The following is a 24075-nucleotide window of genomic DNA, read 5'->3' as shown; positions in this document are numbered from 1 at the left end:
TGGTATTTTTTAGGTAGACTCATGCTGTGAGTAAATTTCTATCCAGTAAGAGCCTTTTGGGTCCCAAATAGGGGATGTTTGCTCTTGGTATTTGGCTCCATATCAAGAAATACTTGATGCAGCATAGCCCATCCCATCCCCTGCTCTGTGCCTTTCCAGTGACACCAAATGCAGCTGCAGAGGTGTGCGACAAGTGCAGGGTGTCAGAACTACCTTGTTTCAAAACAGAAAATGCTTCTGGAGAAGCCACTGCTTCCTGTGGCAGCTCACATCATATTGCTGAGTATGTGGGGGTTTAAGCTGTACTCAATTTTTTACATTTCTTAATAGAAATATGTATCAAATCCTCAGCCAACTTGTCACACAAGGAGATGCCTCTGTGCAATATCATTACATAAGATTTTTGGGTCTTCCAGAACCCAGGAGACAGTGAAAGCAGAACCTCATGAGCATTTTATTAGTTTCTTTTACAGACTTATTATTTGTGAATACTGACTGGGAACAACAAACATCTCAATTTCAGCACACTAAAGGTAATAAAATATTGTCTGTTTGATTTTAAAAGTAACTTTGCTCTTGTGCAAGTACAAGCTTGGCAATATTTCTCCTGGGGAATGGCATTCAGCACAGCTCTGGGACAAAGTGCCCTGGCACACCCAGTGTGTGCACAAAATGAATGCTCATTTTGCATTCCCTGCACCATCACTTGTAAATGCAACTGGGCATTTGCAGTTCTTGATTTGCTTTCAGTCAGTGTTCATATACTCAAATTATTACACTCTATGCTTTGTGTGAACATCCAGCTCTGCTGGAAGAGTGGTGTAATTTTCAGAAATACCGTGGACATGGTTGAGGAGACAAAAATAATACAAATGGTACTCAGTGGTGTTGGTTTCTCTGAAATCAAGTGCATTAGGCAGAACTGTGAAAGCACAGTGAACATCCTGTGTAGATAAAGCTGTGGTATCATCTAATGTGTTCAAGGTGAAGGGTTCAAAGTGCAGTTGTTGTGTACCGAGCACGAAACTGCCAGAATTTTGCATTACAGTTACTACAGATTATTCGGGGCACTCTGCAGCAGGGGAAGCAACAATAACCCGTGGCTCTGCAAGCAGCTGGAGCAAATTCCCGGCCGGTTCACATTCCCTGGAGCGAACTCTGCGCCGAGCCTGGCCGGGGGGGGCCTGCCCGAGGCCCCCGGTGTTTGCCGAGGCTCCAGGCGGGAGCGCTGCCCGCGGCCGGGGGCGCTCCGAGGGCGGATCCCGCTGCTCCCCCCTCCCGGACGGAGCCTCAGGGACACCTGGAGCGCGCTGCCCTCACCCTGAGATCCCTTTTCCTGTTGAATCTCCTCACGAAGCCGCTGCCGCTGCCGAGCCAGCCGTCCCCGGGCCGCAGCCTCCCCCTCAGGGCCGGCAGCAGCTCGGGGGGCACCTGGCGGCGCTTGTGGTGGATGTGCCCCATGACGATGTAGCGGCTGCCTGCAACACAGGGACGGAGCAAACGGGAGCTGAGCCTCAGGGAGCCAGCGGGGGTCACTCCGAGGCACCAGGGGTGCGAACAGACACGAAGTTGTGTCTACGGAAACATCCTGGGCACGGAGCTTCCACTGCGGCACCCTGAGCTCCGCTGGGACCTGGGGGTGGGGCTGGCATGGAAATTATGATTTACTCTTGGGACAAATGCTGGCATTTGATAAACTTGCACTCAAAAGATGGATAATGAGGTGGTTGGCTCTCACAGTTAAGGGATAACTATTGTGTGAATATTAAGTAGTTTAGATGTCCTCTGTTCTCCCCGTAGTTCCCTTTCCCCCCTGTATTGTTGCCATCATCAGCCAGGGCTGTCTAGGACAGGTACAAAGAAGCTGCACAGGTGTCCCTTGCATGGGGCAGTGGGAATGGAAAAGCCTGGGGGTGCTTAGGGGGTGCAGCAACACCTGACCTCCAATCCAGTTACAAGAAAGCAGTCTGCACTGATAAACTTTGAGTACTTTGAGTAAATACTTTTCTTCCAAATTTTCCCAACAACCCAGGCTAAGCCTATTAAAGTAGGGCAGACTGAGATTGCAGTGCATGCAGAGGAATAGCAGAATGGATTTAGCTGGAATGATTTACCAAGTTTAAAGTCTGGGCATGGTTTGCTGCAGTTCAAAGTATCCACAAGCAGGATGTGAACTCGGAAGAAGGCGGCGTCAGGGGTGACATAGAGGCGGCTCATCCTGTACAGTCCATCAGTGTCCACCAGCAGGGTGACCCACTGCACCCCATGGCCCAGGCTCTCCAGGTTATAAACAATTCCATTCACTGCTGCTTTAAGGGAGAGGGGAAAAGAGGATCAGATTTTATATCATGGCAGTTTTCAGGGCATGTGTGAAGGCTGTAATTTGAAATGCTGTAAAGGAAGTGTCAGCAGGAATCCCTTGGCTCGGGAGTGGGCAGCAGGAATTGCTTCAAATAATTACATTTGGTGAGGTCATTGCCTGAAGTTTTGCTCCTTTACAGGTTTGAGATGTTTCTTAGGAAAGAAAGCAATGGATTTGGTACCATTTCCTATCCTGATATATAAAAAGTGGGTAAATTTACTTAACAAAGTAAAATATTCAAATTTAAAATTTCCCAATGAAGTACAAAGCCAAGCTGGTAATTAAACACTTTGGCTTTTGAAATAAAAGGCCTTTGTCATACCAAGAGACAGGGGCACAAGCAGGTTGTGTTGGGAGCTCAGACAATCATTTCATGCTGTTCTCCCAGTTTCTGGCTCTGGTAAGTGCTGAGTGCAGGGCTGGGAAAGCAGCTCTGTGTGAGTGGGGCTACTGCACCTGGTGTTACACCTGCCTCAGGGGGACAGCTCTGATTCAGCCATTTATTCTTTTTTCTCCACAATAAATATAAATAAAGGAAAAACTCTCTCTGATGGCTGCTCTGGAACCTTGGCTTGTCTGCTGCTCAGACTTTTTCCCACCTGTCCTTTCAATTTAGGAGCAGAGCTGTTTGTTACGGGCTAACACACAGAGGTCGGGTGGCTGTGAAGCCCATGTTGGACAGGAATGTGTGAGAGTGGTAAAAACCAAAGCAGGACAGCATTTGTAGAAAGCACTTCCTGACTTCTCCATTTAGAGAAAACAGATGTCTCCCAACGTGTTTATGTTCTACAAATGGAAACATCTGTTACCACTGGGCTTGTATTTTCCTTATCTCTTAAAATACTGTGAGAAAAAGTTGGTATCTGTTTCACAACTCTGTAAGCACAAGGCAGGGTTTCAGTCAGAAAATGTTTGTCCTTAAACAAAGTCTACAAAAATACCAGGCTGTTTCCTGCCACCTTTAGTTACATCAATGTGTGCACAAGGACTAAAGACACTGAATCCTAAGGAACTTCAAGAAGAATCCTCTCTAGGGAGAGGATCACACCTTCTTTCTGTTTGGTTCACTATTTTATTTTAATTTCAAACTTCAATCTCCAAAATCAAACTTGCTCTAAATGGTAAGAGATCAATAACCCAGCTGCAATATTTAATCTGAGAGTAACTAAAACAATTGGTCTTTTCAGTTCCATTGACCAGTCCCAAGGACACTGTTCCTCCAGAGGAAACAGAAAAAAGGGCAGTACTAGCCCAAGGTAGAGAAAGGGTAATGTAAGAATGTCTGTGAAGAGCTGTGAAATCTTTTTGAATACTTGGTAATTACTGAACATACTTACCATATCTTAATCACAGTATTTTAAAAGTAGCAGTGCAATATCAGTGACAAGTGGACAGAAGGTGCTCTGTCCCTGTGGGTTGAGGGGGACAGCACCTACCGAACTCGCTGGCACAGAAAGCCTCCCCTTCATCCCGCTCCTTCCTGCACTCGCTCTGACACAGCTTCTCCTTGTCACCGTCTGCAAGAGGAGCACAGCCTGAGGGACAGCCAGGGCCCTTGGGGGATCTGTCCCTGCACTGTGCCCCAGCTTTGGGCAGCCCTGGGCAGCCTGTCCCACTGTGGGCAGCCCTGGGCAGCCAGTCCCGCTCTGGGCAGCCTGTCCTGCTGTGGGCAGCTTTGGGCAGCCTGTCCCTCACCGGACACCCTGTCCCGTTGTGGGTAGTTTTGGGCAGCCTGCTGTGGGCAGCCTGTCCCACTCCATGCAGCCTGTTCCACTTTGGGCAGCTTTGGGCAACCTGTCCCTTTCTGTGCAGCCTGTCCCTCTCTGGGCAGCCTGTCCCTCACTGGACACCCTGTCCCATTGTGGGTAGTTTTGGGCAGCCTGTCCTGCTGTGGGCAGCCTGTCCCTCACCTGTCCCCAGCCCGTCCCTCACCTGTCTCCAGCTCGCCCCGGTGCCTCGGGCTGGGCTCCCAGCGGTTCGTGACCCACGAGGCCTTGAGGATCCTCCCGGATGGGTCGGGCTCTTTGTAGGCCATTCCCTTCCCCGCTCGGTTGAAGTGGTGCAGCGTGTCAGGATCGCTGGGCTCCCCCATTCCAAAGTCCGGGAAAGGATGTGTTTCCAGCAGTGCCTTAGGGCGGGGAGGGGCTCGCAGGGCCCCCAGACTGTTGGCAGAAAATGTTTTTTTCTGCCCGGCCCGCTCCGGGTGCGGCCTGTTGGCCCGGCCGGGAGCAGCCGCCGGGGCCCGGAGCCCTCCGAGCTGCCCCGGGTGCTTCCTCGGCCCTGTGCTGTTCTCCAGGGAAGGCTCCGCGCGTTTCCTCTTGTCGGGGGCCAGGGAGGGGATGCCCGGGGGCCCGGGGGGCATTCCCGAGAGCCGCCCTTCCCTGGCATCCCCGCTGGCACTGCCCGTGCCCCGCGCTGGCTCCTTCACCCGAACCTCAGCTGCGACACTGAAAACATCTTTGCTCAGAGCCTGGCCGGGTTTCTCAGCATAGAGCAGGGATCCTACGGGTAACAAAAGAGAGGGAAAATCAGTGTTTTAAGTCTTTTATTCCAAGTGTTTCAGAATGGGAAGTTTTGAGGCTCTAATCCAGATTTGAGGGAAGATTTGAGGCTCTAAGTGAGGCCTTCAACAACAAGATATAAAACTAATAAATAGCTCAATAGATGAAGCACAGTACAGCTCCTCGTTCCTCTACTCAGATATTGAAGGTCCAGTACAGGGAATGCAGCTGTGTGAGCAAAACAGGAGATTTGCATTTTTACTTTATTATTGTTGCAAATTAAAAACAAACCATTTTCTCAAACCCCTGAATCTCCAGGGAGCATCTGAGGAAACAAGGTTCACGTTGCCATTTGGGATGCTTGTTTAAGAGACCATGACAGCAGAACTCTTTGGTTTTCCCATCCATGGGATGCCTGTTGACAATGTCATCCAGACTCTTCAGCAGCTTTGGATGCTACTGGAAAGGTTTTTTATACACAGTTTTGGATCTCTGACTCGAGCACATAGTAGCAGTGATTAAGCTAGTGCTGCTAGTAACAATTATTTCACAGCTTTGCTTAATTTGAGAGGACATTTGAGAAAGGGAGGAAGTGTCTGGAAATCCAGGGGAAAAATAACTTAATGGCACTGTTCACACAAGCTGGGCAATCACCCACAATTTCATTTATACCTTCACCTTGATCCTTTGAACCTCACAAAGAAAAACAAGCAAAATGTTTAGCCAGGCAGGAGAGAAATTTCCCCTGGCAGTCTATTTTCCTTTTCCTTTAGACCTTCCCTGCAGGCTTGGAGCGAGCCAGCAGAGTTTTCACACAGCTCACCCACACACAGCCTCTGTGGTGCTCACGGCCCTGGTTATCCTGTGTAGGAGGCTGATCCCAGCTCCTTGTGTGAAAAGAGAGATTTGACACACACAGATGAACAACGTCCTGGTTTATCTCCTGTAACTGACTCAACTGCTGACCTTGCCACTTCTCCCCCTGTGTGCTCTCACCAGCTGCTGTCATGGGAAAGATTCCCTGATATTTGGGCTGGCCACACGTAAAGTCTAAAGAATGTCCATGGAGAGAGGGGTGGAAGAGGTCCAAGCTGCCGAAAGCAGCAGGCAAGGGGGGTTTGGAGATGGTTCAGTGTGAAGCTGTGCCCTCTGAACAGGTGCCTCAGACTTGGGTGTGTAAATAAAACTCTTCTACCACTTTATCACGCCTTCTCAGTCACAGATTGTATCAAGAAATAGTTCATTTTTCTCTGCTCAATCTGTTCAGGACCTTGAGGTTCCTCATCCTCTAACAACATATTCCTGTCTAGTTGTTACAACCTAAGAAATATGACTGCAACATAACCAAATCTCAGTGGAACAGATGTAAATGCTATTTCTGTTCTGTCAGTGAGGAACTGAAACCCAAATAAATCCATTCAGGACAGCTTGCTGCAGATACACTGGGCACACTGAACATGTTAAAGCCAGTCAGACACCTGGAGTTACGGGTGAAGGGGACTAAAAGAGAAAGGTCACATACAAATCCCAGATGCAGAAGCAAATTCAACTTCACCTGCCAGTGGTGGCTGGCGGGACAGAGGAGCACCAGCTCCCTGCCTGCTTCTGCCAGGTGCTCTTAATTCTTCCCAATGCTGGCAAATTAAATATTGCAATCTACATTCCCATCCCACAAACACGTTGAAATGTTTCTTTCTCAAGCCCTTGCTTGCTGCAGAGGCTGCAGGCTGCCCGGGTTTGTAGGAATGTCCTCAGCCTCAGACGTGCCCCAGCCCCGCTGCAGAGGTAACAGACTTACCAGAAGATGATCTAATGGCAAAGCAGAGGAGCCAGAACACTTGGGTTGTCATTTTGAAGTGAAGTTTTTCCAGACTCAAAATGAGCTGGAGCCTTTTATGCCCTTCCCCCGATCCATGCTAATGAGAGGCAGCCTGAGGGGAAACGGGAATCACAGGCTGGACAACCCACTGGAGCAGGACCAAGCTGCTGCCTCCACCAGCCCTGCCTGGAGGAATGTGCTCCTTCCCAAGGGGAGCAACCCCCTGGCTGCATCACCTGTGTCCTGGGGATAGCACAGCCACTTGTGGTTCTGCAGCACATTTTTATTTTGGGGAGAGCCTTGCCCTCCTCTGGCACTCTGTAGGGAAAAGTCATAGGGAACAAGGCTGGCTATGGAGAGCTGTGCTCTGGGGGGAACTGGGAGGCGCTGGAATACACCAGAGCCCTGGCACACAGGGGCTGTAAGGGATGTGCATGACAATGGAACATATCTGGGGATTTCTGGCCACCTCCAGTGATACAGCTGCTAATCTCCTCTCTTACTTTCAGGAACCAGTTTCTGTGATTCTTTTCAGGCTGAAAAATGCAGTAGTGAGTGCCTAGTCCAAGGGAAAGCTCTGCTGATCCCACACAGCTTTATTTTTAAATCTCTCTTTGCCATCATGAAGGACTCTGCAAATTTTCACACACCAAGCCAACCCTGATTTGGATTACTGAGTTAAGAAGGCTTATTTCTAAGTGACCTTATTGCTACACAAGATTTCCATTGTGACAGTTTAACTCACCAGCTGCTGCCGGGTGCTGTGGAAGCTGCTCATGACTTTAAGGGACAATCAACAATTTAAAACTCCATAAAGGCACTGAAAGGCTCCTGAAACCCACCCTTGACAGAAAATGTCTGCAATGGGCAGACATTTCACCCTCAGCAATGTCTGTGGCATGGGATTCAGTGTTGCTTAGTTTAAGCAGTTTGTTTTGTCCTGCCTTAATTAAGCATTTCAATAGGATTCCCAAAAGCTCAGGGCTTTGTCTCCAGCAGCCATGGGTGAAGATAAAGAAAATTCACCAGAGTAGTGTTGAAAAGAAATGACATTTCACCACATCTATTACTCAAGGAGTTACATTTCTACTGCAGCACTTACTCATCCTTGTTTTCCTCTGTTATTTGAAACATTTTTAATTCCAGAACTATCCCAAGATAGCTATTACAGGAATAGGAATGTAAACCGAGGATGAGGGAGAGGAGGGCTCCTCCATTGCTTTGATGAGCAGCAGGTACCTCCAGCTGGGGGAGGGAGATGGATGGTGATGGATGGATGATGGATGGATATACCAACACATGAACATCCCACAGACCTGTATGCCAAGGATTTTTCTGTTGAATTAGCTGGTGGTGCAATTCCACCCTCATTCATGTGTCTGCACTGTTTCCCCAGACTCTTTACCTGGGCAGGACCTCCATTAAGAGCACAGTAGTGGTGTTTGGAGCACTCCAGAATTGCAACAGGGATGCTCAAGCAGGAGAGATGGAAAAGCTTTCCCCGTGGTGATGGGCAAAGCAGGCACCGAAATCGCCGTGGTCACATTCCCGGCTGCAACTGTGCCGGAGCCCCGGGAGGGGAGCGGGACCCACTCGCACGATCCCCGCGGCCCCAGGCAGGACTCAGCACCCGGGCAGAGCAGGGGCTGGGACCCAGGGCAGCTGCGGGTAAAAGAGTCGGGGATGCCGAGCACGGGGCGGCCCCGCGGCCGCGCCACAAAACAGACATCGCACGACCCAGATGGGACTCGAACCCACAATCCCCAGCTCCGGAGGCTGATGCCTTATCCATTAGGCCACTGGGTCACCCAGCGCTGTCTGCGCGCGCCGCCTAGTAAGAGCCCCGCCCGGCCATACCTGGCTCCGCCCCCACGGGCTGTCACATTCTCCCTGCTGGAGGCGGGCCGGCCCCGCCCCTCCCTCCTCGCACACCATTGGCCGCGGTGCCCGTAGGCCCCGCCCCCCACGGCCCCGCCCGTGCCTCAGAGCGGTTCCCGCCCTCACTGTCAGCCGCGCGCGGCCGCTTGAGGGGACCTGCCCGGCCGCTGTCCTGTCCCGCCTCCTTAAACTTACCCTCACGGTCCCGGTCCGGGCTCCTGTGCTGCGGCCGGTAACTCCATCCAGTCTCCGTAGCTCCACACTTGGCCTTCTCGGGGACTCCCCCCCTGCCCCCTCAGGGCTCTGTGACCCCTCACGGCCCTTTTGCCCGCCTCACACACGGCTTCTGCTGCCCCACAGCCTCACCCGCAGCTTGGCCGCTGTCCTGCCCCAACTGCCCAGTCTCCCTCCACCTCTCTGTCGCTTCGGAGCTGTCCCCTCCCTCACAGCCCTCACCGCTTGCAGCACCTCGCACACACCCCCCTCGGGCGTCCCAGGCACTGCCAGTCCCTCTCGCTGCCCTCACCACCCATCCCTGCGCCCAGATTTCACTGCTCCAGACCATGCACTGCCAGCGATTCATCACCCAATGGAATTTCTTCGAGCCAGCCTTCCAGTCCTTCAGGAAAGCAGGTGTTTAACCTCCATTTCTGCTTTTGAACTGCCTTTTTTTTTTCTTTGTCAAACTACTCTTGTTTAATATCTCCATTTGTTAGCAATGTGCTTTCTCTGTTCTTGTTTTAGTGGGTGTTTTTTACAAAGCTCAGCACTGTGAGGCCCAAACCCAGCGTTATGAGATGTCACTGGTAATTCCTCCTCCTCGACAAGCATCCTCCACACCAGTGTGTGCCTACAGATTGGCATAAGTGGTTTAATGTGATGGTTTAGCACACAGACATATCGATGTGCATAACTGACACTTCTCTGTGTTGTAGGTTATAGGTGTCTCAAAATGTCAGAGTTGCTGTCAGAGTTGTGTTTTCCCTACAGTTCTTTGGTTTGAATACCTCCTGTGAAAATCAGTGTTCATTTGTAGTCCATCCCTCATGAGCAGGCCAAACCCATCAGAAACAATCTCATTCATTTTCAGGCTATGCCACAGGGGCAGGAATCCTTTTCTTTTGTTATCCCGTATGATTTGGTTTTCATGTGCCCTGATGGCTGCAGAGCTGCTTTCAACTGCAATCTCCTATCCCCTTTGCTTGTCTGTGCACCACATTTCTAGGAGACAATAAGTGAGGCATGGAGCCATGGAATCACAAAATGGTTTGGGTTTGTTGGGACCTTAAAGCTGATCCAGTTCCAGCCCCTGGCATGGGCAGAGACACCCTCCATTACCCCAGGTTGCTTGGGGCCCCATCCAGCCTGACCTTGGACACTTCCAGGGATGGGGCAGCTACAGCTTCCCTGGGAACCTGTGCCAGGGCCTCATCACCCTCACAGGAAAGAATTTTTTCCCGATATCCCATCTAAACCCACTTTCTTTCGGTTTGAAGCCATTCCCCTCGTCCTGTCACTACACGCCCTTGTCCCGGGGGAAGCGTGCTGTGCCGCGCTGGTTACTGAGGCAGAATCTGTGCTCTGCTTGAGGGAATGGGTGTTTCTGCCCCAAACCGCTCAGGGCGAGACCCCTCCGCAATTCCCTCACTCCGAACCCCCGCTCCCGTCCCGGGATATCACCGAGCACAGCCCCACAGCGCACTACAGCTCCCGGCGTGCCCCGCGCCGCCCCACACAGGCTTGCTGGCGCTACCTGCGCGGGGCACGCCGGGAGCTGTAGTACCGGATCTTGTCAATACATCACGTCCGACCGGCGCTTCCGGGAGGGCGTTTTCCGTCATCTCGAGCCGGGCTGCTTTCAAACCGGCCAATCAGAAGGCTGCTTTGGCTCGAACTGGCCAATGGCAGGGAGCGGCCGCGGGAAATTTAAATGCCGCGTGGGGCGGCCGTGGGCAGTGGCAGCGTGCGGCAGCAGCGGAGCGAGAGGCGGCGGCTCCGGCCGAGGTGCGGGGCCGGGACCGGGGTGGCGGGGACGCGGGGCCTGCGCTGCCCTTTTGGGAAGAGCCATGCTCTGCCTGCAGTCCTGCCGGGGCCTCTCTCGGGAGCCTCCTGCTTCTCCGCTGTCTGCGCTGGGGCTGGCAGCGCTGGTGTATCCCAGCGCGGGTTGGCGCTCCGCCGGAGCTGTGGCCGAAGCGAAGCCGGTTCTTATGCTGGGGGTGGCCGAGGTGCAGGGGTTTTCTTCGTTACCCGTGTAGCCGTTGTTATGTGCTGCTGGCTGCACCCGCTCTGCAAACGTTCCTCGGGATCCTTCCCATTGCGAGAGCTCGCTGTTCTCGTCCAAAAAGGTCGGGGTGGGGCTGGGTGGGATCCTGTGCAGCACAGGTATGTGATAGTGAAAATAGTATTTAACAGCATGGGTGTGTTTGTCTGTGGAAAGGAAAATCTATGTTGCTCCTGAAAATAATAACTAATAGTATTTGGCTTAAAGTGTCTTAAAATCGTGAGACTGTGTCTTCTGCTGTTGTGTTGATGCTAGAGCTTGTTGTAACATCTGGCTCTTTAAAGAGACAGCGATTGATCAAGTCAGATGTTGTTATAGTATTAATACAATCAAGTGCCTCTTATTCTTGAGTATGGATCTAATTTTTAAAATTTAACTTTTGTGGAGTAATCTTGCCTTTACTCTGTTTTCAGACTTGTTTTTATCTGTCCCGCTCAAAACTCTAACAAGCAAGATGTCTACTAATGAGAATACACCATCAGCTCGATTGAACAGATTCAAGAACAAAGGAAAGGACAGCACAGTGAGTACTCTGGTGCAATTAGTACTTTAGCCAGCCGTTGTGTCTTTAAATCTAAGTTTTGAAAGCCAAGAACTTACTCTGAGTGTTTTTCCTGCAGGAGATGAGAAGGCGGCGAATTGAAGTCAATGTGGAGCTGAGGAAAGCTAAGAAAGATGATCAGATGCTTAAAAGAAGAAATGTGAGCACTTTACCAGACGATGCTACTTCTCCCCTTCAGGAAAACAAAGGCAACCAGGTAAGTGGGTCCTCAGAACACTTGGAGGGTGTTACCCTCTAAGGTCCTGCAGCCAGGCCAGCATGAAGCCCTTCTCAAGGGCAGGACAGCACTACTACATCTGCATTGTCAGCTCAGGCCTGTGTTATCACCTCTAATGGACAGCACTCTTACTCACAACTGGGGATGCCTTAAGATTTAGCCTTCATGCTTTTCAGCTTCTGTAGTGTGTAACTCTGAGCTTCATATTACAGAATCACAGAATAATGAGGTTGGGAGAGACCTCTTAAGATCATCGAGTCCACCTTATGCCCTAACATACCTCAACTAAACTATAGCACCAAGTGCAATGTCCAGTCTTTTTTTAAACACATCCAGAGATGGTGATTCTACCACCTCCCTAGGAAGAGCATTCCAGTATTTTATTATTCTTTCAGTGAAAAATTTTTTCCTAATATTCAACCTATACCTTCCCTGAGGTAGTTTGGGACTTTGTGTCCTCTGGTTCTGTCAGTGCTGCCTGGTGGAAGAGACCCCACCTGTCTACAGCCTCCCTTCAGGGAGTTGTAGAGAGCAATAAGGGCACCTCTAATCCTCCTCAAAGGGGAGGCTTAAGTGTTAGCAAGTTCTCTTCACAGCGTAGGCAGACAAAACAATCCTTTTCCAGCTTGGTCAAGAGCAACTATTTCAACCTCCAGGCCCAAAAAAATATAAACAATGCTGAGTTGATGAGAGAAAAATAAAGATGGAACTTCATAACCTAAAGCTATAATTGGACAATTAACTCCAATATGCAAATGAACCAAAACTTAAAAATGTGTCAGTCCTTGTTACCATTTGTGGTTGTGACCATGGTCCATTTTGTGACCATTTTGGTTCATCTTTGGTGTCGTCCTGGCCAGGCTCTTGTACTGCCCAAGGTATCCATTGAGGCCTTTTAATAAATACCTACTTTATTCTTTAACTCTGTCTGGTCTCTCTTCTAAGTTAGTCCTCTCAAAGCATCACTGGCTGCAGCTACATTTTAAGCCTTGTTGACTGGTATGAAGCACTTGGTTAAAAAAGCTTTCAGCAGTTCAGATAACTGCAGATGCAGCTGCTGAGGTTTTGGAATATCTCATGGTGCTGGTACGAAGGGCAGTGGCTGTAAACTGGGGCCTTGTCATGGTATTGTGTAAGAGCTCTGTGGTCAGGAATACCCAACAGGCCCAGTGAAGCACTCATGTCATGTTTTCTTGTACAGGTTTTGGCACACTGGTCAGTGGAAGAAATAGTCAAAGGAGTTAATAGTAATAACATGGAGCTTCAGCTACAGGCTACTCAAGCTGCCAGGTAAGCTCTTCAGAGGAAACCAACTCAGCTGTGCAAGCCAATAACTAGATAAGGTGAGAGAATTGACTTATGAGCCTAAGTGGCTGCTTATGTCTTTCTTATCAGGCAGTGTTTCAATAAACACCATCTCATATACCATGTTGAGGTACCCATAACTTAGGCATAGTTTTATTCAAACCACGTGGCTTTTGAATATTTAAAGTGCCTGAATATTTTAGTAGGAAGAAGTAATTTGCTCTAGTGGTGGCAAATTTAATAGCAGTCACCTTAGATTTGAAGGAGTAATTATAGCAAACCCTTTATTATAGCAAAGTAAGGCACCTTTTAGACTGTGTTAACACTCAAGTCTGATATGTATGAGTGTGGCAATCCACCTTAGAATAATGTGAACAGTAAGATGACTGGGGTTTGAAGTCTGCCAAGTTTGTTTCTTCTTCCCAATCTAAAATATCCTTTAATAAGCTTGCATATTGCTGCAGTGCTGCTTCTGGCAGTCACTGAGCTCTCTGCTGAGGAGCCTCTAGCAGTTCAGATGTGTAATGACTCCTGCAGGTCTGCTTTACTTCAGAGGCTGAACAGAACCTCTCCCATAGTGCAGACATGCCAAACCCAGCATTAACAGAGGCCTAGGAAGGCAGTGTTGAGCTTGTCTGCATTTCTCCTTTATCCTGTGTTGTGTTGCCTTCTCTGCATGTTAAGGCAATGCTAAACTTTTTACCTATGGTGCTTTTAAGACTTTAATTTGTTGTTCAGATGTCTGCAGGCAAAAATAATGCTTCCTGTTTGCCTTCTTCCTTAGGAAACTCCTCTCAAGAGAGAAGCAACCCCCAATAGACAACATCATTCGGGCTGGTTTGATTCCCAAGTTCGTCTCGTTCCTGGGCAGAGCAGACTGCAGCCCCATCCAGTTTGAATCTGCCTGGGCACTCACCAACATCGCCTCTGGCACGTCAGAGCAAACCAGGGCAGTGGTGGATGGAGGGGCAATCCCAGCCTTCATTTCCCTGCTGGCCTCTCCACACACTCACATCAGTGAGCAGGCTGTGTGGGCTTTGGGGAATATTGCAGGTATGTCCCTGTGCTGCACAGCTCTCATTATCCTCCTGACAGGAGGTTCTAGTCAGCTGGGGCTGGGCTCTTTCTCCAGGCAGCACTGACAGAGCCAGAGCACACAGTCTCAAGCTGCACCAAGGGAAATATAGGTTGGCTATTAGAAAAAAAGTTTTTTACAGAAAGTTCTGGAGTGGCCTGCCTGGAGAGGTGGTGGAGTCACCATCCCTGAATGTCTTTAAAAAAAGACTGAATATGGCACTGGGTGCCATGGTTTTGTTGAAGTTGGACTTGAGGTTTTGTTGGGCTGGACTTGACCTTTAAGGTCTCTTCCCACCTGGTGATTCTGTGAATTCTGGAGTTCAGACCTGTCCCCTTGTCTGAGGTGGGAGGGCATCATTGACATCACTCGTGCTGTGCCATGCCCTGTGCTGAGCTGTTTGGGAGCTCTGCCCCAGTGGCTTTCCAGTCATGACATGCCCTGCACTGCCGAGCAAGCTGCAGGAAACTTTGTCTTCAGAGCTCATGCAATGCCTGGCCCAACCTGTGGGTTGTATTGTGGGCATTGCTTCCAGATTTCAGCTTTGATGGATCTCTAATCATGCTACAACACAAACCTTTTTCAGACATCACAGTGTTTTTGTGACTCAGCAATGAGCTCTGCTCTGTACGTTGACTAAAAGGGGAAGGCAGGAAGCAGTGACTCAAATAATTCTGTATGTGATGGCCAATATTCCTTGCTTGCTAATAAGTATTGGTACACTGAAGTTTCTCATGCTTCCCTCAGGATTACTTGATCAGCCAGTGTTGCACCCGGTCTTTAAAAATTGGTCAAAATAAATAATACAGTTAAATATAATACCTCCTGTATAATGGTATCCAGTGGCTGAGCCCTAGAGAACAGTGAATCTTCACACAGAGAATGTTATCTTGTTTAACAGCCTTGTTTGATTGGGGTTTTCTTAATGTTTGTCCTTAGACTTTTAAAATCAATTATAAGGTATTTATTTTAGCCTGCAATTGAATTCTCAGTCAAACTCTGACATGCCATCAGCCTTATTCTGTAGTGCCCAATCATGCAGCTGTTGATTATAATGCATTTCAAGTCCCATATTTTGGGAATAGCTCTGTTCTAGTGTAGGGCTTGGATTTGTCTCCAAAGAAACATGCAAGACCCTGCATGGTTATGAACTATACAGCTCTAGGAAAAGCTGCACAGAAAACACTCTACATTACATTACCTCTTCTTCCAACACAAAAGGTGAAGCTCAGTGGCTTGATTGAACATGCTTGTCATGTGACTGAACCATGGCACTAGTCCTGTTGTCCTCTCATTCCTGATTTTATCCAGCCTTTCTTAAGGACTAGAACAATTAATCCTCTAACACACAGTGGTTCTGTGTACACCTATTCCTTTTTTGCTGGTTGTCACCTGGCTTTTTTTCTTGTTTCTTTGCAGGGGATGGTTCTGCCTACAGAGACCTGGTTATTAAATATGGTGCAATCGAGCCACTGCTGAGTCTCCTCGCTGTTCCTGACCTCTCTTCCCTGGCTGTAAGTGTGCAGAGTGATTCAAGTTACAATTACTGAGTAGACCCTGGCTGAATTATTGCTAACCATTTATTCTTTGTTATTAACGTTACTCTTTGATTAACCATTGCAGTCTGGATATTTGCGCAATGTTACGTGGACCCTCTCAAACCTGTGTCGCAACAAGAACCCCGCCCCTCCCATCGAAGCCATCCAGCAGATCCTCCCAACCCTCGTGCGCCTCCTGCACCACGATGACCCCGAGGTGTTGGCAGACACGTGCTGGGCAATTTCCTACCTCACAGACGGTTCCAATGACAGGATAGAAGTTGTTGTGAAAACTGGGTTGGTGCCACAACTTGTGAGACTCCTGGGATGTAGTGACCTGCCAATAATGGTAAGGGATTGGATTGGCGGCTGCTGTGCAGCTCTAGCCATGATTCAAATCAAGCAAGTTAAGGACAGTAGTGTCCATTGAACTGAATGGCTCCTTTCATACATGAGTCAGGTGCCTGTTCTAATTTTTGTCAAGTGAGACATCAGTTTCTCTCCTGCCTGGGTGCTGTCCTGCATGAGACAGTCATCATCATCAGCAGCCTATCAAGCTGCTTTATATAATCATTGAATTTACTTCACAGGCCAGCACAACAGTCAACATTCACTAAGCTTGCCTTTCAATTGCTGTTTCAGATCCAAATTCTAGAGACAGTGTTCACAAGTGTGCTCTGTACACACTATAATTAGAGCATAATAAAACTGCATTAGTATTTAGCAGGTAGTTTCCCTAAGCTCTGTCATGGGTGGTTGTTTGCAGCCTGACCTTGGGAGGTGTGCCGTCTGTGCATGCAGACATGAGTGTCTGCCTGTGGAATGCTAACAAGGAGCACAAACCCCAGCTGAACATAGCAGGTCATGCTGTCAACTGGGAAGGATAGAGTGGGTGGCCATCAAGTATAGAGCTGTGTTTATTATAATCTAATCTGGTTTTGAACAATTTTCCTAAGTATTCCATTCATCTTTGTTTCAGACTCCTTCACTAAGAGCCATAGGAAATATTGTCACTGGTACTGATGAGCAGACACAGGTTGTTATTGACTCAGGAGCTCTGGCTGTCTTTCCAAGTCTCCTTTCCCATCACAAAAACAACATTCAGAAAGAAGCAGCCTGGACAATGTCCAACATCACTGCTGGGCGTCAGGATCAGATCCAGCGAGTTGTAGACCACGGTCTCGTGCCTTATCTCATTGCTATTCTGAGGAAGGTAAACAAAGCCTATATTTACCATGTTGAGCCTTTTCCTATTGCTTCTCTGTGTTCAAACCCTCTGCTTTTACCTTCACAGGGGGATTTCAAGTCTCAGAAGGAAGCTGTGTGGGCTGTGACGAACTACACAAGTGGTGGAACAATTGACCAGATAGTGTACCTTGTTCAGGCTGGTGTTCTTGAACCCCTGCTGAATCTTCTCTCAACTAAAGACAGCAAAACTGTGCTCGTTATCCTGGATGCAGTTTCCAACATCTTCTTGGTATGTGGGTGCAGTTATACTTGATTATTGTCCACGTTGTTGCTAATGGCTCTCCAGTAGCTGCTGTGTATCTTTCCAGAGGTAATTCCACACTTTGCTGTTGCAGGCTGCTGAGAAGATTAATGAGACTGAAAAGCTTTGCCTCATGATTGAGGAGTGTGGGGGTCTGGACAGAATTGAAGCTCTCCAGTCACATGAAAACGAACAAGTGTACAGAGCCTCATCCTCCATCATTGAGAAATACTTTTCAGCAGAAGTAAGTGGCTTCAGGGGTCTCTTCCACTTTTATTTTCTATTCCAGCATTGACTACTAGATTCAAATGCTACTGCTATTCCAACTTTCTTCTTTTCTTTCTTTCTAGGAAGAGGAAGACCAAAATGTTGTACCAGACTCTACTGCTGACAGCTACACTTTCCAAATCCAGGACAGTACCCCAAATTCTTTCAACTTCTAGGTCTTGCATATACTGCAACCACCTACAAGTGGTTTAGCACACAAATGACTGCCACCTCTTTGTCTTAATAGTTCCTCTTGCCTTTACTGGTTTTTCTGTGTTCTGTAGCACTTTGTCCAACTGAAACATACTTGAACAGTTCCAACTCTACATGTATCTGTGAAGTTTTAAATGTAAACCTCATTCTTTGAGATGAACTTGTAAATACTTCCTGTTTCTGTCCTTGTCTGGGAAAAGAGAGCATGTGAGCAATTCAGGCCTCTCACAAAGCATTGAGCCACTGCTCTGCTGGCCTCCCCACAGCCTCTTACCTTCTACACGACCTGTTGCAGTGATAAATACACTGAACAGGCTTTTAAGGAAGACTTACTTGAACTTCAATAAAGTGTTGTCAGTACATCAAATTGAACTGTGTCACAATTGAACTTGCTCTCTTAAAAGCTGACTGATGGGATAAGGAAAACTTAGACAAAAGTAGTTAATGGCATGAAGGTAGGTGCAAAACCATCAAAGATTCATTGCTGAAGATGGTGAATTTAAAGCAGCTTGGTCACCCCAAGCTCTGATTTCTGCATGCAGCAGCCTTCTATTACAGGACCAAGGAACTGCTGCTTCTCTCCAGGTACATTCTATAGAAATCTGATTAATCTTGCCCTGTGTGTGCATTGCTGAGCTAAACTACCTTCAGCCTCTTGAAGAAATATTTAAAGACTAGTGGTGCTACTTAACTGTAAGTGGTGGTTTGGAGGAGAGGGAAGTAGAGCAGTTACCCAGTTCCATACGTGTTCAGGTACCCTTTTGACAGAGCATAGGAAATGCTTTGGAGCAGTTGCCTGTCCCTGAGAGCAAAAATAGAGGCTTTGTCTTGGAATCAACTGTCCCTCTATTTCTAAAGTCATTACTTACAGGAACCCATTTTGTCCCTCAAAGGGGCTGTGCAGGAAGGGGTTTGGAGGGGGAAGAGCTGTAGTTCTGTTTTCTGTCTTTTTTGGAAAAACTTGGATTGAGCTATTTAACTTAAACCTCCCAGGAGTCAAATGTGCTGGAATAACTGCATTGTCTCAGCTTACTGAGTGTCTCTAGCTCCAATGATGGTGTAGGAGAGGTCAGAGTTCAGGGCTAGATGTTTCATAAACATGTGTCAATTGGATCACAGTGTGTTACTTTTTATTAATAAAAAGTAGGGGGAGAAATTCTGATATGTAGGCAATTCTCCCAGAGTTTCCATTAGCTTTGCTTCCACCTTTATGGGTGGAGGGGAATAAAAAACTCAAACAAATACAAAATAAAACAAAACAAACAAAAAAAAACCTTTGTTCTGCTATGTGAACCTGATAGAATCTGGTATTATCTCTTGTATTAGTCACCTTTTGTATGCTTCCAAGTTTATTTTGAAGTGCAGAGGTGTAGAAAAGTGGATTTGGGTGTAACTCTTTGGCAATCCATGAAGATCAGGTGTGCTTCATGAAGAATTCACTCTTGTGTGCTGCTAACAAAGATCTCTTTAAGTGTGTTAATGCTGAAGTAGATGATGTCACTCCTGCTTTCATTGGTGTGGGGCAGGTCTGCTGCTCCCTGTCCCACACTTTGGGCAGATGGTTCCCATCCCTGGGAGCTCTCTGGAGCTTGGCTATTGCTGGATTGTGATAAAGTTACAAAGGGCAGCAGATAATTTGTCTCTATCTACAGTCCTATACATCTTGTTAGCAACAATAGTGTGTTGTGCAGAGCAGTCTGTGAGTCACTGCCATGATTGTCCTGCTGGGTCAATGGAGCTGTGGGAGTTCCTGCATCCAGCTCAGAACGTGGCCCTGGTGACACATTGCTGTCACTGGTACACCAGCAGGGCTCACAGATTCTGTGTGTCACAAAGGCTTGTAAAAGCCACACCAGCCTGAACTGATTCATTGTGACCTTCATACTTTGGCCTGCACCACTTTAACTGTTTTCTTTAACTCCAAAACAGCTGTAGCAGGTACTGAACCTTTCTGTGGTGTCCCTGAAGAGGCTGAGCTGTGCCTGTGCTCTGTTCCAGCCCTGCCTGCCCCTGGGCAGGAGGCTGAGGCTGCAGGTGGCACCCAGGGCCCATGGAGGACAGTGCCACCACAGCACAGGTCCCACAGCCCCCCTGGCACCAGAGTCTGGTGCTGCACAGGGGAGAGGACCAGCCTTGCAATACTGCTGCCTTACTCTTCTGGGGGAAAAAACAACCAACCAGGGCATTGATGCACCTGCAGTGAAACCTCCTGTGTCCTTTATTGTCAAACCTCCACCCTTGACCTAAAAGGCATCAGTTAGAAAATCATGATTTTCTATGTGATTGTAGAGAACTGAAAGAATTGACCTTTGTGGTGGTGTTTGCAGGGTTCCCAGGACCAGGGAAGAGATGAGGATCTGACTCCATGTTTCAGAAGGCTTGATTTATTATTTTATTATGTATATTATGTTAAAACTGTACTAAAAGAATAGAAGAAAGGATTTCATCAGAAGGCCAGCTAAGAATAGAAAAAGAATGATAACAAAGGTTAGTGACTGAGACAGTCTGAGCCAGCTGACTGTGATTGGCCATTAATTAGAAACAACCACATGGACCAATCCCAGATGCACCTGTTGCATTCCACAGCAGCAGAGAATCATTGTTTACATTTTATTTCTGAGGCCTCTCAGCTTCTCAGGAGAATAAATCCTAAGGAAAGGACTTTCATAGAACATGTGTGTGACAAAGCTCTATGAAAGCAATGATGCAAAGCCAGCGTTAATGACGGAACCATTCCCTCCCGGATTTTTGTCTGGGGTTTGCAGGGACCGAGCCCGAGCACCTGCGGGGTTTGTGGCGCTGCGGGGCCGCCAGGGGGCGCTGCCCGAGGCGGGACGGTCCCGGCGGAGCGCTCAGATGGGATCGGCTCCATTTCCCAATAAAAACCGCCGGGCTCCGGCTCCGTGGGGTTACACAGAGCATCTGTGCGCTAACTCACAAGTGTCATATTCGGTATTTACCCTGGCTAAAGATACAACCTTTTAAAAACCCCTTTAAAACCAAAGCACTGTTACGTGACAACACAACTCCTTTAATTGCTCTTTAGCATTTGCAAGTAATTTGGCTTTTGTGTCTCTATATTGCAAATGCAGAACACCTGTTCAATATTTTTCTCTTGGTTTCTTTTCTTCTGAATTACTTGTTTCAGATTTATCCAATATATTGAGTTAATAATAGAACACTGCAAGATCTTTAGATGCCTGACAGCTCAGTGGCTTAATAATTAACTTTCTGGGGCCAGAGACTGTTTTTATCCAAGAAAAATGTGTCCAGCCTATCCACCAGTGAGCCCTGTTGGCAGCATGTATTTCCACAAACAGCAATCTACAATGATTATGAGTAAGTGACTGGGGTGAGTCACTCCTTATTCTAAGAAAATGCAAACTATTTCTGAGGTTAGGATCACAGTCACCCATGAGGATACGTCTCTAGCTTCAAAAAAGTGGTAGGAGCAAAAAAGAAGAGAATTGTTATTGCCCCTGGTTTTTAAGTTTGTTGGGTTTGGTTTTTTTGGGGGGGGGTTTAGTGCATGGCCCAGTCAGATTTAAGAGCTTGTCCTCTTTATGTGTCAAATGCCTCATTCAGGACAAGGGCTGGAATCGGTGTCTGGTGGCCTGTGTGTCAGTCTGCCAACTCCTCTGTGCTGAGAGCAACAATAACAGACCCCTGCTGACATCAACTGGCTTGGAATGCAGTTGTTGCTAATGCTGTTTTATCTGTGGAGTGATGGCAAGATTGCAGTCTGAGATCTCAGCAAACGTAACTGCCTCTGAAATTCTGATGGCAGCAGATGCTGCCTGGCTCATTGTTCCATTTGCTGTTCCCCAAGGTGCCAGGCTCTGCAAGGAGAGCTGGGACTTTGCAGTCAGGCAGTTCTGTTCACTTTCCCCTGCAGGAAAAGCAGCTTAAACTGTGGGAAAGTTAGGAATGGTTAAATCAGTAGAAATCTATTTTTTCTTTTCCTGTGAATTAGACTGAACTATTCTCTTAAGCAAAGCTGCTTCCTGCTGCTCTATCCAGAATGATTTAAATTGCACAGAACCACAGTGGTGTATCAGCAGCAAGAAGCAGCTGTGGTTCTGCAGGAAAAGGAATTCACTACCCAACAATATTTCACAGATCTCTTCTGTTTCTAAATCTATTTTACAGCAGAGCAAACTGAGACACAAGAAAGTTATCCACAGCCATTCAGAAAGCTGCTGGCAGAACTCACCTGGAGCCTGGGAATCCTGATGTCTGTCCCTGTAGTTAACCCATGGCACCTCTGGTCACTGTTATCCTTTTGCTGAATATGGGATTATCCCAGGAGTATGGAAGCTCTGTTTTGATAAGGTATGATGCAGATTTAATACAGGTCTCAACTTTGGGAAGTGTGTAAATTCGGGAAGAGGCACTGTTAGTCAAAACAGAAGTAATTAATGAAGGTTAATTATGTTTAGTGATATTTGACCCAAAGAGGAAAATGTTAGTGCTTTCACTTAAAACCTAACAGGAAACACATTAACCCTTTGGCCTTCAGAGGAACATTAGGAAAAAAGGCTAAGAGGGAATTAGGGTGGGAGGGGTGCACTCCCTGAAACTGGGAATTTCAGGAAAATCCATTCACAAGAAGATTCCTGCTCCGAGTGTGCAGAGCTGTCCCTTGTGTTTGTAGAACGCTTTCTGCTCACTGATCCAGGCAATGGCACTGACATGAGGAGGGCAGAAACTCAGCCTGTGGACAGCTGAGGGAGAATTGATTTGCTGTGAGTTTCGTAGCACTTCCTATGGATGAAGGGTCACTGGATTGCAGTCCTGCTCCTGGTGCAGAGCTCTGGCTGCCTCACACTGGCTCCAGGAAATGGATGCTCTTCTGCAGCAGCCAGGAGGTTTCAGGAGTTTTCAGGAGATTTCAGGAGATTTCAGGAGATTTCATGGAAGAGCCGTGGCCCCTCTGCAGGCTGCAGTTCACCCACTGCCCTGGGAGTGCCATCAGTGGGAGGGAAGTGATGTTGGGATTTAATGGGATCAGGAGGGGAGAGAAAAAATAAAGCAGGATGGAGAAAAATCCTGTTAGTTCTTACCAAGCACAACTTGCTTGACCACGTTAAAGTGTTGTGCTGATCATTTGAATGAAACAATGGGCCAGCTCCAGAAGTGAATGTGTAAATCATGTACCAGGAACAGAGTTTCAATTGACTGACACACTGGAAGCAAAATCAATGGCACTGACTTCACTGTGGGGGAGTTTGGATCACAACTACACTGCCTCTTTTGTTGAGCTTGTAATGAGGAATTGTTCTCCTTTATTTCATATCTTTCTCAATTTGCATTGCAATGTGGAATGAAAATCACGGGGTCATCTTTTGAAGGTCTTTTATTTCAATATATATAGAAATCATGGGGTCATGCACACATTTCTATATTCATATATATAAAATAGTGGAAAGCTGCCTAATTTTTTCTCTGTAACAGATTGCTTTGTGTGCAGTTTCACAGTGGTAAAATAGCTGTGCCACCAGGAGTATTAATAATGCTCTGTGGGCATATGGAAGATTGGAGGTACAAAGTTATCAGAAAATCCTCAGTAATCTCCAAAGCACATTTCTACCATCCCAATCACTTCATTTTTACCCACTATATGAAACAGATGTAAAAATAGCTCTTTCATCAGTGGATTGCTCCACATATTTGGGCTGCAGAGGCTCAGTTCTGTTCAAAGCAATGCTGTGAAATCGTGTGCAGAATGTGCTGTTAATCAGAAGCAGCAATTTAATGTTATGTGTCCATCTCTCCTCCCACCTCCAATCCCCTTCCCAATTCTGAGCAGGAAACGACACTTGGATGGAGCTCAGCACACTGAATTTCTGGAGAGACTCTCTAGGAATGAGGAGGGACTTGAATTCTCTCCATATGTCATTTCCTTTCCCCTAATGGCTAAAAAACCCCAATTGCTGCAGTTCATATAACATATAAGAGAGAGAACATGATCAATCTGGGGAAACAAGGGCAGGGGGATGGGACAGGCAGGACAGCCACATTCCACTTCTGAGGAACTGCTTTGCAAACCTGACTTGAATGGAGCAGGAATTTTCCATCTGTGTACAAATACTGGTTTATGTAGCTCCTTAGACTGGAGCTATTACCCCATCTGTACTTGAGTGTATATCAACACCTGCAGTCTGGGGCCAGACAGGGATTAGGGAAGGAAAATGTAAGCAGAGGGGGAGTGGAACAACTCTGCAAGATGTAAACTAACTCAGAAAGGCAAAACAGAGGGGATTGAGGGAGACTGGCAATGGGGACCTAATAACTTTTAATAAATCCAATTTTAATAGCAAATGATCTTAGAAATTACTTAAGAAAAATCAGAGTAGCTCACTCATGCAGCTTTTGTCCAAAGTGTCTTTAAAAGCTTTTCTGTTCAGTACAACCAAGAGCTCATGCAGATGTCCTGCCCTGCTGCAGGACACAAAATCTGATCTGCTGTATTGCACACTGGATTTGCAGCTGTCAACAGAATCCAGTGTGCTGTAGTTACAAACAGAAAAAAGCAAACGAGAAATAAACATGACATAAAAAATCCCCA

At 47.5% G+C, this 24075-nt stretch overlaps 2 protein-coding genes and 1 non-coding gene across 4 annotated transcripts; 1 reads left to right on the top strand and 2 right to left on the bottom strand.

Moving 5' to 3' along the window:
- Positions 1-433: 433 nt before the first annotated feature.
- Positions 434-6870, bottom strand: C19H17orf58 (chromosome 19 C17orf58 homolog). 2 transcript variants are annotated; one of them, XM_074554905.1, is made up of 5 exons: positions 6662-6870; positions 4295-4864; positions 3799-3879; positions 2115-2309; positions 434-1478 (listed from the first exon to the last, which is right to left on the bottom strand). In XM_074554905.1, the coding sequence occupies exons 1-5, from the start codon at positions 6711-6713 to the stop codon at positions 1291-1293; spliced, it is 1086 nt and encodes a 361-aa protein (XP_074411006.1). In that variant the 5' UTR covers positions 6714-6870; the 3' UTR covers positions 434-1290. The 2 variants fall into 2 exon arrangements, with proteins under 2 accessions (XP_074411006.1, XP_074411007.1); XM_074554906.1 differs by having other exon boundaries at positions 2115-2306; positions 6662-6866.
- A 1545-nt stretch (positions 6871-8415) lies between these two features.
- On the bottom strand, positions 8416-8488 carry TRNAR-CCG (transfer RNA arginine (anticodon CCG)). The gene has a single exon. It is a non-coding gene; the product is annotated as a tRNA-Arg (tRNA).
- Positions 8489-10428: 1940 nt separating this feature from the next.
- Positions 10429-17874, top strand: KPNA2 (karyopherin subunit alpha 2). Its single transcript, XM_074554903.1, has 11 exons — positions 10429-10564; positions 11255-11364; positions 11462-11599; positions 12822-12910; positions 13710-13978; positions 15420-15514; positions 15624-15887; positions 16518-16751; positions 16833-17015; positions 17122-17271; positions 17378-17874. Exons 1-11 carry the CDS (start codon positions 10462-10464, stop codon positions 17468-17470), a joined length of 1728 nt encoding a protein of 575 aa, XP_074411004.1. The 5' UTR covers positions 10429-10461; the 3' UTR covers positions 17471-17874.
- Positions 17875-24075: the final 6201 nt, after the last annotated feature.

This window comes from Zonotrichia albicollis, chromosome 19 (assembly GCF_047830755.1).
Source record: "Zonotrichia albicollis isolate bZonAlb1 chromosome 19, bZonAlb1.hap1, whole genome shotgun sequence".
NCBI classification, from domain to species: Eukaryota; Metazoa; Chordata; class Aves; order Passeriformes; family Passerellidae; genus Zonotrichia; species Zonotrichia albicollis.
Note: the sequence above shows the minus strand (reverse complement) of the source record. Positions and strands in the feature narration are given on the sequence as shown.